At 42.7% G+C, this 15,404-nt stretch overlaps 1 protein-coding gene across 1 annotated transcript in view; it reads left to right on the top strand.

Moving 5' to 3' along the window:
* Window positions 1-12,945, top strand: part of LOC145357428 (eosinophil peroxidase-like) — a 40,363-nt gene extending 27,418 nt beyond the window's left edge. Inside the window, exons 10-14 of the mRNA XM_080210756.1 lie at window positions 286-456; window positions 3,121-3,358; window positions 6,402-6,607; window positions 10,326-10,487; window positions 12,920-12,945. Coding sequence (XP_080066882.1) covers window positions 286-456; window positions 3,121-3,358; window positions 6,402-6,607; window positions 10,326-10,487; window positions 12,920-12,945 — 803 coding nt within the window. The remainder of the gene's footprint in view (window positions 1-285; window positions 457-3,120; window positions 3,359-6,401; window positions 6,608-10,325; window positions 10,488-12,919) is intronic.
* The last annotated feature ends 2,459 nt before the right edge of the window (window positions 12,946-15,404 follow it).

Raw genomic sequence — 15,404 nt, 5'->3', positions numbered from 1 at the left:
GCCAGTTTTACAATGTTTACAATGAAGTTATGGCAGGAGACTAGAGACTACCTGCCAAAATTCAGGAGCCTAACTGTTTTTTTACAACATTATTAATAATAGCTCTGCTTAAACAACATGGCAGTTGTTAGGTAATAATCTTTGTCAGAGTTATTTTTGTGCTGCTCCTGTTGATATTTTTACACTTGGTCACTCCTCTAAGTTACAGTTGAGAGAGTGGAATGAATAAATTCATAGAATGAAATGGATTAACAAGGCATGTTTTACTGTGTGTGTGTACATTAGGTGGGGTTGATCCCCTCATGCGAGGATTGTTGGGCAGACCTGCCAAGCTGCAGAGACAGGACAGCATGATGCCAAACGAACTGCGGGAGAGGCTGTTTGAAATGATCACTCATTTAGCCCTGGATCTGGGTTCTCTGAATATGCAGCGATCCCGGGATCACGGAATTCCAGGTAAGCGGAAAACCAACACAGTGTAGAAAGTAACTCAGAGAAATATGTTGTTAAAATGTCGGTAAATCCAACTGTTTCTTTATCTGGAGTTACATTATCAAAATGCCAGCAGGGAAATATGGCTTCGCTCTTTGGGACTAGCTACTTTATCCCAGTATTGGTTGGAAATGATGTGGAAAGGCTGGTGTGAATATTGGTGCCCAGTGTACTGAAGTGGTGCACAGTGTTATGGTTCAGGTCAGAAACTTCAAAGTGTTTTATGAAGATCACCTGAACCATAAGTTTTGCATCTTGAATTTGGCTTGGATAAGTATGAGATGTTTCACCTCAGGTATAATTCAAGTGACCCACTAGGGAGCTTTTATCAAACAAAGTTTATTTAAGAATATAATTAACATGCATAGTAATAAAATTAGCAAGATTTTTTTTATCCATTACAAACAAGAAATAAAACCACTGCAATGTATAACTCTTAATGAATATCGCTAACATGTTCCAATTAAAACCAAAGCTCATAGACAACAAAAAACCCCTTTTCACATGTTTATCAGCGCACAGTTTAAACCTCATGTGATGCTGGAATCTAGTTCCCTGTGTTGAATGCTGATTTTAAATGATCTTGTAAACTCAGAGCAGCCTGCAGTCATATCAACTTCCCAAAACATCAAAGCACATTTTTTTTTACTGCAGCATGGCAACAAGCCTTTCTTTTAGCTAACTGGTTACATTTTCAAACCAAAACAGAGAGAGAAAGAAACTTTCTTTCCAGCTTGCTCCTAAGGCTGCCTCATACACTGCAGCCAAAACAAAACTAAAAATAACCCATGTCACTTGATTTGCACACCAGTCTTTTTTTCTCCTCCACAATGACATCACCCAAGGCTCTGACCATGATTAAACAAGGAGCACTTATATCAAAATTGGTACTTGCTGAGGAGCAAGAGATCTGTGCTCTGTGGGTTAAAATCTTTTTAAATAGCTTTGGTGCCAAACCAGTGAACAGCCCACACCGCCAACCTTGAGGTTGTTATCAGGACTCTAGATCCCAAAAGCAAGAACTTTATTCTAATCCTTTTAAATCTTTGATGGAGCCTTGGCTGGTATATGTGTCCAATTCTGGTCATCTCAATTTAGGAAAGATGCCCAGGCTTCATTATAAGGCCTCGGATGGGTGTAGTACTGGCAGCAGCCGTTGCCTCCCCAGTGGCACTCTAAGCAATGAAGAGCTGCTGGCTTGTGATTGGCTAACAACTCTTAATGGGAGGACCCCTGCAAATGGGATCCTTTCTTCTGGGGAAGGCCTGCTTCTGCCTGAGTGGCCCTTAATTCAGAGGACCTTCCTCGAAAGAGGCAACATGGGGCTCTCATCCCTTGTCCAGCTGACAAGTGAGACCCCTCCCCCCATCACCTCCATTAAATACTGCCTCTTGTAGCTTAAGTCCCACATCCCTGGAACCATCCTGGTAAATCTCCTCTGCATCCTCTGAAGAACATTCATATCCTTCATATAGTGACCAGAACTGGATGCAACACTCCAGTTGGGACCTAAGTGGGTCTTTATAAAGGTTCAGTATAACTTCCCTGATTTTGTACTCAATTTTTCTATTTATGAAGCCCCAACTGATGAATCTCATATGCTTTGTCTTTTAATATGCATAGTAAAATAACTCCTTAGGGGCCAGTATCCCTTCACCAGATTCCCTTTATTTACAAACTCTATTCCAATCCTAGAGTGCTTCTGGTACACAGTCAGAATCTGGAGTGCCAGAAGGCTAAAGTAAAGTTTATTTATTAGTCAAAAGTAGGCTTACATTAATACTGCAATAATATTACTTTGAAAACCCCCTAGTAGCCGCACTCCAGCACCTGTTCGGGTACACGGCAGGAGAATTTAGCATGGCCAGTGCACCTAACCAGCACATTTTTCAGACTGTGGGAGGAAACCGGAGCACCCAGAGGAAACCCATGTGGATACGGGGGGGGGGGGGGGGGGAATATGCAGATTCCACACAGACAGTCACCTAAGTCGGGAATTGAACCTGGCACTGTGGGGCAGCAGTGCTACCCACTGTGCCATTGTGCCACCCATCTAAAAAAAACCTGACTCTCCCATTTTTATATACAGATGAGACTCCCTGCTTGGGCAGGCAATAATGACCTAAATCAGGGAGCTCATACTCCAAGAGGCCAACCTCATGGGCCTCATTGAAGTTCTTACACACACTCTTTGCCATCAAGTCTACATTGCTTCTCCTGATCCCTTCAGTTAAAACGAATAATCTCACACTTCTCTGCATTAAATTATATCTGCTATTTCCCTGTCCTTTCTCCTATGTTATGTTGCAGGCCATTCATATCATCCTCACAGCTTATCATTGGTGTGAATGGTAAATTCTACGCTATATGCTAAGATCAAAGCAGTGGTCCTACCATTGAGCTTGTCTGGTCAATGTCAGTCCAGTCTATTCCATAAACAAAAGGTTGGCTTCAGGACAGCATTATCAGCCACCAGCCATTATCAAGAATAGTGTGAAGGGAGGCAGGAATGGAGTCCAACTAATGGAAAGGAAATATCCTGAAATGAGGACTGACTCTGCGATAGAATATGAACCTTCTCTTGTGGCTGATGCAAGTGTTTCACATTTTGCTCTCTGAATTTCACAGGTTATAATGCTTGGCGGAAATTCTGTGGCCTTTCACAGCTGAGGAATGTGATTCAGCTTTCACAGGTCCTTAAAAATACGCAATTAGCAAAGGAACTCCTGAAGTTGTACGGAACTCCAAACAACATCGATGTGTGGCTGGGGGGAGTCTCCGAACCCTTTGTGGAGGGTGGCAGGGTGGGCCCTTTGTTCGCCTGTTTAATTGGACAGCAATTCAAGAACCTGAGAGATGGAGACAGGTAACGGGCAATACTAGCTGCGCAGAAACTGATGAAGGCTTTGACTTTCATTGAGTTGTGGCTTTCCACTATAGTAAAGTAAGACTATCACAATTAAAGGATGGCAGTTCAGAGACACTGGGTTGTCTGGTGCCCCAGTCTAACAATCTTGGCTGAAATGTACTTAGTCAATTGTGCTACTGGATGGAGTCAATTCAAATTTATTGATGGTCATGATATAAACCTTTGGCTTTGTGGTAGCATTTGCACCTTTCAGTCAGAAGGTGCATGGTTTGAATCAGGCCTCATACAGTCAGGGTGTGTGGAGTCCACTGCCTGGCTCAGAATTGGTTAACATCCAGTGAAATTCTGGAACTCAGTTGGTGCTATTTGCCTTCCCCCCACCCCCCCACCACCACTTTCAATCTCCATTTAAATGGATTGTAAGATCCCATAGAAACCTCCAGTAATGACCCTATTGCCTGCTACAATGTTAGTTATGGACACAGAAGAGGTGTCAGCTTGTAATTCAACCTGAAAATCTTTCCATTCATTCATATCAACTTCTAAATGAAGAGTGCGAAAATATGGTAACAACTGTGGTGAAAACTCTGAAGACTGGGTCTTTAGCTGTTGCCTTTCAATAAACATATCTTGAATAAATCAATTGGAGACCGATTCTGATTACGAAATCACTCAGTCTCCTGAGGAAACCCAGAGGTCAATAGAAATGTGAAATTAGGTTGAGAAATGGAGTGAGATATTTCCACATATAGTTGGAATTTTATCAGAATATGTAACTCTTAGAGCTCAGGCTTTGGCCACAGGGTCAGGCGCCATTTGGGAAACATGGGACCGAGACACTCAGGGGCATGCTTGTCAGTTTGTCACTGTTTAACCACTGACAGCAGTTTGCTCACATGGTAACCTGCTCCTCCTTCCTGCCTCACTAGTTGCTATCCAAGCTTTTACAATGAACACTCAATCCAAGTGAGACCTTCAGACTAAGGACCTGAGTCTCTTTGTTAAATACAGGAACATAGGTTTGATTCCTGGTTTGGGTCACTGTTTAAGTGTCGTCTGCACATTCTTCCTGTGTCTGCATGGATTTCTTCCAGGTGCTTCAGTTTCCTCCCATAGTCCGAAAGACATGCTGGTTAGGTGCATTGGCCATGCTAAGTGCTCCCTCAGCGTACCCGTACAGGCGCTGGAATGTGGCAGCTAGGGGATTTTCACAGTAATTTCATTGCAGTATTAATGTAAGCCTACTTGTGACACTAATAAATAAATTTTAAAACTCCAAACTCCCCTCCTGGGTTATCTAGCTACTGTATTTAAAGTCAGTGAATGCTGTTCCTGCCTGATTCTCATTAAATAACTGCTATATTCGTTACTAAAAGTCTATGGTTAATGTTCTAAGGATAACAACTACACATTAGCTGCACATTACTCAACTATACATGATAACTACCCCGGACATTTTCTCTTCCACCTTCTTCTATCGGGAAAAAGATACAGAAGTCAGATCACATACCAACCGACTCAAGAACAGCTTCTCCCTTGCTGCCATCAGACCTTTGAATGGATCTACTTTATATTAAGCTGGTCTTCCTCTATACCCTAGCTATGACTGTAACACTACATTCTGCACCTTCTCCTTTCCTTCTCCACTATCTATTTTCTGAATGGCATCTTTTGTCCATATAGCGCTCAAGAAACAATACTTTTCACTGTATTCAAATACATGTGACAATAATAAATCAAATCAAATCAAACATTCTTGCTGTCCATTTGTACTCGATTAGGAAGCGTCCCAAAACTTGCGTTGCAAAAGGAGGCCATTCAGCCCTTTGGCCCTTCGTGCAAGTATAACTTTAGGTTATAAGTTTAACTACACCTAATAACTCAAACCTCATTTTCATGCATTTTACCTGAATTATTTTGTATAAATCCTTTTCAAATAATTATCCAGTTCCTGCTTAAAAGAGTTTGGTGTCTCTGCCTTGTGGTTACTTGTGGTAAAGAATTGTACATTGTCACGGCCCTTTCCCTTTGTGAAAATATGTATTCTAGTATAGCTAATATTCTTCTATTGTTAACCCTCAATCTATACTCATTGGTACTAATTTTACACCCCGTGGAAAGATTTTTTTATTGATTACCCTATAAAACTTTTCTATAAAAAAAACTATAAACCTCAACCCCCCCCACCCCTTTCCCAGGAATTGTCCGTTTCCACTGGCTTAAGTGATGTACACAAAGCAACTGTTTGCATAAGCCATCGCAACAAGGAATAGCTAACTCTGTGCACAATACAGCTTTATCTATTCCAGGAATTTCAATGGCTTCCCAATGGTAGTTTTCCCTTTGATTTATCAGTTGTCCACCAAAGCCTGTTGGCAGTACTTTGAGCTAAAGGATTCAAGGTCTACTGTGGAGGGCACACACTCACGTAATTCCCACCTCAGTGCAACTTTGAAGGGGTGCTGTCTGTCAGATAATTCTTTTGGAATCAGAAAATCCTACAGCGCAGAAGGAGGCCATTCGGCTCATCGAGTCACAAGGTGCCAGAATAAGGTTCTTTCAAGTGCATGTAAAGAAATATGTGGAGACGTTCAAGGAGGAGTCCATGTCCTGGTTAGTGTTTATCCCTCAACTAACGTCACCAAAAACAAAATATCTGGTCATTTATCTCATTGTTATTTGTGGGATGTTGCTGTGCACATTTTAGCTGCGATGTTTCTGAAGGTACCACAGGCTAAAGGTATGCAGGTCAGGTGGATTGGCCATGTTAAATTGCCCCTTAGTGTCCCAAACTGTGGAGGTTAGATGGATTAGCCCTGGTAAATGGGTGGGCTTATGGGGATGGGGGAGTGTTCAGAGCTGGAGATGCAGGATAGAGCCTGGGTAAGATACTCTGTCAGAGAGTTGGTGCAGATTCAATGGGCCGAATGGCCTCCTCAGCACAGTATGGTTTCTATGATTCACTGCCTCTCTGACCATGTTTAAATGTGCGGCATTTGGGTTGTGAAAGAAGCTTTACAAATTCATTTTCTTCCTTTAGATTCTGGTGGGAGAATGAAGGAGTTTTTACTGCTAGCCAACGTCAGGCTCTTTCCCAAATCTCCATGTCCAGGATCATCTGTGAAAACACCGGGATCCAATTTCTTCCACGCAATGCCTTTAAATTCCAACCATTCCCACAAGGATATGTAAACTGCAGCCAGATACCAAAGGTAGACCTGAGTGCCTGGAAGGAGGATGTGCGAGGTAGGTTATTACAGGGCTGGGCCCAGCCTTCAGAAAGCTGACATTCCAGTTCATTTATGTTTGAATATAAAACTAAACAAATCAGCTGCTGTCAGAAAAGAGCAGAGAGAAATTGAGATGTACCTTTACATGAACAGATTTGTTTGGCACAGTGTTAATCTTGATAGACCAGTCATGCAGAGACCTGAGTTAATGCTCTGGGGACATGAGTTTATATCTCTCCACAGCAGCTCCATTATTACATATCTGGAATATAAACTGGTTTTACCATTGGTGACCATAACAACTATCATTGTAAAAACCCATTCTATTCACTAACAAGCTTTAGGGAAGGAAACCTGCCCTCCCTACATGGTCTGGCTTACATGTGACTCTAGATCCACAGCAATGTGGTTGACTATTCAATGCCCTCATGGGATGGGCAATAAATGCTGGCCCAGCCAGTAAAATCCCATGAATGAATTGAAAGGAAATTGTCACTACTGTGGTCACTGAGTCGCTGCCAGGTCATTAAAAGGATCCATTGGGGTGGCAAAGGCTTAAAAGGAACATAAAGGGCAATTCTTGTTAGAGGGCAAATCTATCCATTAGTCTTTGACAAAGCTCAGTGAAACTTCACCAGAAAAGAGATGATGCTGTTCAGCCATCAATCCAAAATAAGATCTGTGAGCCTTTAGATTCATACGCTGAAAAGCTCTGACCTTATCCGTGGCTGGGATTCTCCAGTGCATAAGATCCAGGCAGCTAAAAACAGATGAAGCACTGGAGGAATACAGAGAAAGTAGAAAAGAACTCAGACAAGGAATTAGAAGGGCAAAAAGGGGTCATGAACTGACCTTGGCAGACAGGATTAAGGAGAATCCCAAGGCATTTTATACATACTTTAGGAAAAAGAGGATTGTCAGAGAAAGAGTCGGACCTGTCAGGAACAAAGGAGGGAAATTATGCTTAGAACCCAAGGAAGTAGGTGAGATTCTAAATGAATACTTTGCAACAGTATTCACAAAGGAGAGGGACATGTTGATTGGTAGTGTCTCAGAGGGATGTGTAGACCTGTTAGAACAAATCACAATTACAAGGGAGAAAGTGTTAGGTGTTTGAGGAAGTATTAGGTTAGACAAATCCCCAGTGCCAGACATCTGTCCTAGATTATTGAGAGAGACAAGAGATGAAATTGCTGGGCCTCTAACAGAAATCTTTGTTTCTTCATTGGACACAGGTGAGGACCCAGAGGATTGGAGGATAGCAAATGTGGTCCTGTTATTTAAGAAGGGTAGCAAGGGTAACCTGGATAATTATAGGCCAGTGAGCTTGACGTCTGTGGTAAGGAAATTGTTGGAGAAGATTCTTAGAGACAGGATCTATACACATTTAGAACTGAATAGTCTCATTAGCGATAGACAAGATGGTTTTGTATGAGGGAGGTCATGCTTCACAAATGTGGTTGAGTTTTTTGAGGAGGTAACAAAAATGATTGATGAGGGAAGGGACATGGATGTCGTCTACATGGATTTTAGAAAGGCATTTGCCAAGGTCCCTCATGGCAGGCTGATGCAAAAGGTTAAATCTCACCAGATCTAGCAAGGTGAACTAGCTAGATGGGTACAGAACTGGCATGGCCACAGAAGGCAGAGGGTAGCAGCAGAGGGGCCTTTTTCTAATTGGAGGTCTGTCACTAATGGTGTTCCGCAGGGCTCTGTACTGGGACCTCTGCTGTTTGTGATATATATAAATGATTTAGAAGAAGATGCAGCTGGTCTGATTAGTAAGTTTGCGGATGACACAAAGATTGCTGGAGTTGTGGATAGTGATGAACATTGTCAAAGAATATAGCAGGATATGAATAGGCTGGAAAATTGGGTGGAGAAATGGCAGATGGAATTTAATCCAGATAAATGCGAGGTGATGCGTTTTGGTCAATCTAATGGCAGAACCAACAGGAGTATAGGCACAAAGAGGGATCTGGATGTGCAATTCCACAGATCCTTAAAGATGGCAAGTGGAAAAGGTGGTGAAGAAGGCATATGGCCTGCTTGCCTTTATTGGTTGGGACATAGAGTTTAAAAGTTGGTATATGATGTTGCAGTTATATAGAACTGTTAGGCCACATTTGGAATACTGCATCTAATTCTGGTTGCCACACTACCAGAAGTTTGTGGAGGCTTTGGAGAGAGTGCAGAAAAGGTTTACCAGGATGTTTTCTAGTACAGAGGGTATTAGCTATGAAGTGAGATTGAGGAAACTAGGGTTGTTCTCCCTGGAAAGACGGAGGTTGAGGAGCGACCTAATAGAAGTTTATAAAATTATGAAGGCTGATAAGATGAACAGTTGGAAGCTTTTTCCCAGGTCAGAAATGACAAACACAAGGGTTCACAAATTCAAAGTAAGGAGGGCAAGGTTCAGTACAGATATATGGGGGACGTATTTTACACAGAGGGTAGTGGGGGCTTGGAATGCACTACCAAGCAAGGTGGTTGAGGCAGACACACTAGGATCATTTAAGACTTATCTAGATAGCCACATGAACAGACTGGGAATAGAGGGATATAAACAGATGGTCTAGTTAGGAATACATGATCGGTGCAGGCTTGGAGGGCCGAAGGGCCTGTTCCTGTGCTGTGTTGTTCTTTGTTCCTTTGTTGCAGTGAACAGAGTTTTGGCTGAGCACCAAGTTCTCCATTCTTGCTGGCAGCGAGGTGGGTATGGACAAGATCAGAGAATCCTGCCCTTAATGCCCAATAGAAACTGCTGACTAATCACAATTATGGCTTCATCGCACAACTGTATCTGCTTCAGTCATTCCGGGAAACAATCCTGACATATACTCTCTCAATTCCGGTGCATGTGTATGTAACAACTTTCTGTTTTAAAACTCTACTTGTATATTTTCTTATTAAACCACTACCACCATTTAGCAACTTAAAAAGTAAAACAATTGCAATATTCAAAATGAATCTCACACATTTTTTGTCTTACCATTTTACCCACAAACACACAAGGGTAAAATAGGCAAACATACATCATGAAATATGAATATTGTCCAAGGACAGTGGTTAGGATTTTCCCTCGCTGCTGTGGCAGGTTTCCCCAATGCCAGTGTGGTGAGCCATCCAAATCTCTGCTGATGTCGGCGGGGCTGGAAGATCTCACTGTAGGAGAGGCTGCAATATCCCACCCAATGTCTGTTTTTAATTCCCATCACTTCTCCATCACTCCTGTCTTGATTGACTTTGACTGGAAGTCTCCGGTGGCATGCCCTGCTACCGCTGCCAGCGAGAATGGAGAATTTGGTACATAGCCAAATCTCTGTTCACAGCAGCAGGATCGGATAATCCCTGTCACGGACGAGGTCAGAGAATTCCGGCTCTTATCTGGCTTTCAGTCCTCAGTTTGCCAAGATTAAGATTCTCATCCTTGTGCTTAAGGTTCTCTCCTTGGTCTCTGTGTCTTACTCAAACTCTCCATTCCTCTGCCTTTAATTCCTTGCCTGTAACCTCCCTTCCATTCACCCAACCCTTAGCAGCTACATTTTCTGCCATCCGGATCCCATATATTGGAATTAAAATTCTCCAGCTCATCATCTCCCTCACTTCCTTTAAGATTCCCCTTAATACCTAATTGACAAAGCATCTTGTCATAACGCTTAATCCTTGGCTGGATGTCCAGATTTGCTTCATTGTTCACTATAACATTAATAATTTTATTCTCTCTTTTATAGTCACCCCCTGTGGACTGGTCCCTGTTGTGGATTACAGCCATTTTTCGATCTGTAAATCCTCTGTCAGGTACACCTGTAAGTCCGGGTTCAAGCTGGTGGGAAGAGATACGATTAAATGCCTGAGTAATGGACTGTGGGACTCTGCACCACCTAGCTGTGTTGGTAAGAGCTTTGATAAATGAATGAATAGAAAATTGAAATAGAATGAAGGAAGCCCAGCAGTGAGAGTGGAAGTGGGTGCAGTTTTTCATGTGAGAGAAGCCAGCTGATTGCCCAGGAGCCAAATGCCCCAGGTGGGACTGGCCAGCTCCGCATCGGAGGCCCATTGCAGTCATAGCACACCTTGCAGACTGCAGTGAGGTCAGATCCTGAGGCTGGGGAAGGCGAGGCCAAGGTTCACATGTGGGGGGGAGACAGCAACCACCTGAATCATTTCTCATGAGCACTCCAGCCTCTCCTGGCCTCTTAACAATAAATTGAACACTTTTACCCCCAAGATTTATGGTAGATGAATCCATCAAGCAAACCAGCCTCCCATCCATTGACTGGGTCTACACTTACTGCTGCCATGGAAAAGCAGCCAGCAAAATCAAGGACCCCACACACCCTGGACATTCTCTCTTCTACCTTCTTCAGTCGGGAAAAAGATACAAAAGTCTGAGGTCACGTACAACTGACTCAAGAACAGTTTCTTCCCTGCTGCCATCAGACTTTTGAATGGACCTACCTTATATGAAGTTGATCTTTCTCTACACCCTAGCTATGAATGTAACACTACATTCTGCATCCTCTCCTTTCTTTCTCACTTGTGTACTCTATGAATGGTATGTTTTGCCTGTATAGTGCGCAAGAAACAATACTTTTCATTGTATCCTAATACGTATGACAATAATAAATCAAATCAAATCAAAGATATGTTCAACTGAGAGGAGTGGTCCTAGAGGATAGTTCACCAGAAGACCATCAAATGCTTTTGATATCTGATCAATGTAGAAAATAAAATCCTGATTAAAATGTGTACCTAAGACAACTGCCGGAGTCTGACAGGCATATCAGTCATGCGCTAAACCCTTTAGCGGGAAGGTGAGAGTGGATGGACTGCTTTGATTTTAACTCTTTGTGCTGCCTGATATCTGGTGAGTTTACAGCCAAAATGTATGACTGATGCCTTAGTAGTTGTGGAGTTAATCTACTTGCAGCAATGTTTCCCCTCAAAACCACAGTGTCTTTTAAGTCTGAAGGATCGTGCTGTTTATGTTCAGAGTTGAACTCATTTTGTTGGAGACAATTCTCTTTACCTAATTTAACCTTCTCCTGTACTGTTTTACTTTCAGGTTTCAGTTTACACTCTCCCTAATGTATACAAAAACTCCTAAAGCCATGGGGTAAATATTCTAACAAAATTGGAACATTATAAATTAGACATAGAAGATATTTAATCTTCTAAGGGAGAAATAAAGCAAAGCAAGTTTTATTCTGAGTTTAACATGTTACCCTGCACCCTAAGGTAAAGATAGACCATAGAAACCCTACCATGCAGAAAGAGGCTATTCAGCCCATCAAGCCTGCACTGCAACAATCCCACCCAGGCTCTCTCCCCATTACCCCATGTATGTACTCTGTAGTCACCTTGACACTAAGGGCAATTTAGCATGGCCAATCAACCTAATCTGTACATCTTTGGACTGTGGGAGGAACTCAGAGCACCTGGAGGAAACCCATGCAGCCATGGCGAGAATGTACAACCTCCGCACAGTCACCCATGGCCAGAATTGAACCTGGGTCCCTGGCACGGTGAGGCAGCAGTACCACTGTGCCACCACGCTGATTAGGTAGATTGGCCATGCTAAATTTCCCCTTAGCATCCAAAGATGTGTGTATTAGGTGAATTAACCGTGGCAAATGCACGGGGTTACAGGGTTAGGGCAGATGGGAGGCAGAATACTTTCTTGGGGAGTCAGTGCAGACTCGATGGGCTAGATGGCCTCTTTCTGCACTGTTAGGATTCTACGTGTCCTATGATGAGGAAAAGGAGGTACTTCGAATTCCGGGTGATGAATTACCCACCAACCCTGAGTCACCAGCCAATATTTCAGTGGAGATGGGAGATGGGGAGGGAGTCCTGAGGAATTTTAGGTTTGTCAATTTTAGTGATTTCCATTTTGCTGTGAGATTTAAATTAGTATACATACTGGGACAGATCAGTGCTCTGACTGCCCAACATATTCAGGGGTATTTGACAGTTTAACCCACTGTGATTGGGGATTCCACCCCACACTCTTAATCTCAGAATCACAGAATACTGCAGTGTAGAAGAGGCCCTTCAACCCATCGAGTCTGCACCGGCACATGAAATGCCCTGACCTGCCCACCTAATCTCTGACCATACTGTAATGTCCATCTGTGTATCTGTAACCCACCAGAGAGTGCTTTACCTGCAACTCACTCTGCACATAGCAAATTCTACTGGGACAACTTAAGTGATGGGTAACAAAGGAAAATATCAAATAGTTACTTATTTTCTGGAATATTTCAACAAAGATCACAAATCTAAAGGGTTACCACCCTTCTGAATGCACATTACTATTTTCCAGGTGCTGTTCCCAACATCTGCTCATAAAAATGGAAGCAGTTACCTAATGGAAAGCTGATAAAGGTGAGATTGCTTTTGTAGACTTTAAACAATCCTTCAGAGATTTCCTGCAGATATCTGCAAGATTCTTTCATTCCCCAGCTAATTTTCACTTACATTCCCCAATATTTTGAGAGAGGCTGGGACTGAGGGGAAATTAGTACTTTAAACCTTCTAGGTCCCAATATGGATTCCATTTAATAAGCGAGACATCCAGTAAGTAGGTATAGGCCTCGGCAATCTTTCCAGGATCATTTTCATGAACCGTGTCCCAGGAAGCTGTACTTGGGAATATCAGAAAAGGTTTTTAGTTTCCCGCGCTGCCCACCCCCTCCCCCACTCCACCTACCATGGTTCAGTCTACCAACTCCAGAGAACCCTCATGCCCCTTGTGTGCTGAGCCTTCATGTCTTATTGTTTGACTCCTTGGAATGTTTTACTATTAGCTGCAGGTGATGAAAGCAGCAATGTTTGAGCTGTGATGCATATTGCGATATGTAGGTAAACTTGCTGATTTACTCTTACAGGTCTTTAAGGTTGGCTGCAGGAACACAAAAAAGATAACGCCTAGCAATCATGCTTAACTGGAGATAAAACCGACACAGGTCACCAGGACCAACAAAAGAATTGTTCTGAAGATACCAGCCTTTTACTGTACAGCTTATAACTGAGGATCCAGGCTCAAGCATTGCAACACCATGCTGGACACTACATGTGATGGGCAGAGAGACTAGTAACGTGTATCTTTTTAACCTGGCAACAAGGGGCAGATTATGGTTGAATGGAGGGGTTTAATTCCTTAAATCAGATCCCCAAACCACATCAGCCTCCAATCTGCTTCAGCTTTAACTGAAACAGGTAGATGGTCAGATGCTCCAAGGAGGCAGTTCAGACCATTATCAATCAACCTTTTACATTTAACTGCTGTCAATAGGATTTCCCATATCAAAGAATGCTTTAGCTATATACAGATAGGGATTTGGTGGACCCAGGAGACAGAGGCCTTTACACCTACCTCCTGGACCCAGTGCAACTGCCGAAGGAACTCCTATGACTGGGCACTCTTCAAACTTCCCCATTACGCCTCAGATCCCCGATCCCTAACAAGACCCAAATCCTTCCCCGATGCCTTTGCTCTGCCCCATCAGGTCTGCAAGCTCCTCCCACTTCAACCCCTTTTTACTGTATGTCATCCCTGGAACCTCTGACCTACAGGCCTATGATATTCTCCCACCCACAACCCAATCCAGGTTCCGCAGTTGCTGCCGGAGCAACCTCTTCACACCAATTGGTCCCTATCTCTCATAGAATCCTGACAGTGCAGAAGGAGGCCATTCATCCCATCGAACCTATAAAATCCAAAATCACCAAACCAAAATCATCCCCTGCCCCCACCCTCAAACCAGCATAGATTTTACCCTTTATCTGACAGGAAAGCAAAACTTGTCAGTCAGGCTGTCTTCCCAGGGGAGACTGATCCAGGATATCAAACACAGTTAAAACCCCAAAGTCTGCACACAAATCCCAATCTCCAGGTTCCTGCAACTTTCTGAGCCATCCACTGAGCCAAGGAAATAATAATCTAGGCACTATATAAATGCAACTTTTTTTAATCTCCTGATTTCTTTTGAATAGTAATATTTTTCAATTAACCTTAGAAACATGGTGTCAGTTATTAATGTGGGCATGAAGGAACTTATCAGAAATAATTAAATTACAAAATATGTATTTAATCACATTCTGCATGTTCTAAGTTAATGATTGTGAACAATCAGTTCTGATCAAAGTGACTGATCAGATCAGCAACAGCATCAGAGTCCTGTTTGATCAGGCTGGACGTTTTGAATTGCTAAATTCACTGATTGGATAGAATTTAAAATCTTTGTTGCATTGAAGTTTTCAAAGGAAGTCAATAAAGGAAATAAAGCTCCTACTCAGCTATATTGGTATCAAACGGGTTTCATAAATTATGAGGGGCAGCTTTGGCAATGTCGAACACAGCAGATGAAATGGCCACAGCCAATCCTGCAGATATAAACCACTGACTGAACTAACAGGAGGCTGAAACTGTCACACATTGTGGCCATTGACAAAACATCAGTTTGACCTCAACTGGAGTACACGAAAAACATAAGAACCAGGAGCAGACCATTCGGCCCCTTGAGCCTGTTCTACCACTCAGTAAGATCATGGCTGATCTGATTGCAGTTTTAACTCCACTTTTCCACCCGTTAGGAATGTGTTAACTGCAACCTTCCACTTCAGACTGAATTTGTATGTTAATTGTTTAATAGTATTCACTGGGATATATAAAGGGGTTACAGATGTCACTGGGTGTTGGGTGTGTATGTGGAGTTGTAAAAGAGAATAAAGTGAGTTTGTGAAGAAGCTGGACTTGCTTCATCTTTTATTACTAGACTGCAACTGAGAGGTTTTGTATCACCTGC

Source organism: Carcharhinus amblyrhynchos, chromosome 23, assembly GCF_965287045.1.
Source record: "Carcharhinus amblyrhynchos chromosome 23, sCarAmb.v2.hapA, whole genome shotgun sequence".
In the NCBI taxonomy this organism is placed as follows: domain Eukaryota; kingdom Metazoa; phylum Chordata; class Chondrichthyes; order Carcharhiniformes; family Carcharhinidae; genus Carcharhinus; species Carcharhinus amblyrhynchos.
Note: the sequence above shows the minus strand (reverse complement) of the source record. Positions and strands in the feature narration are given on the sequence as shown.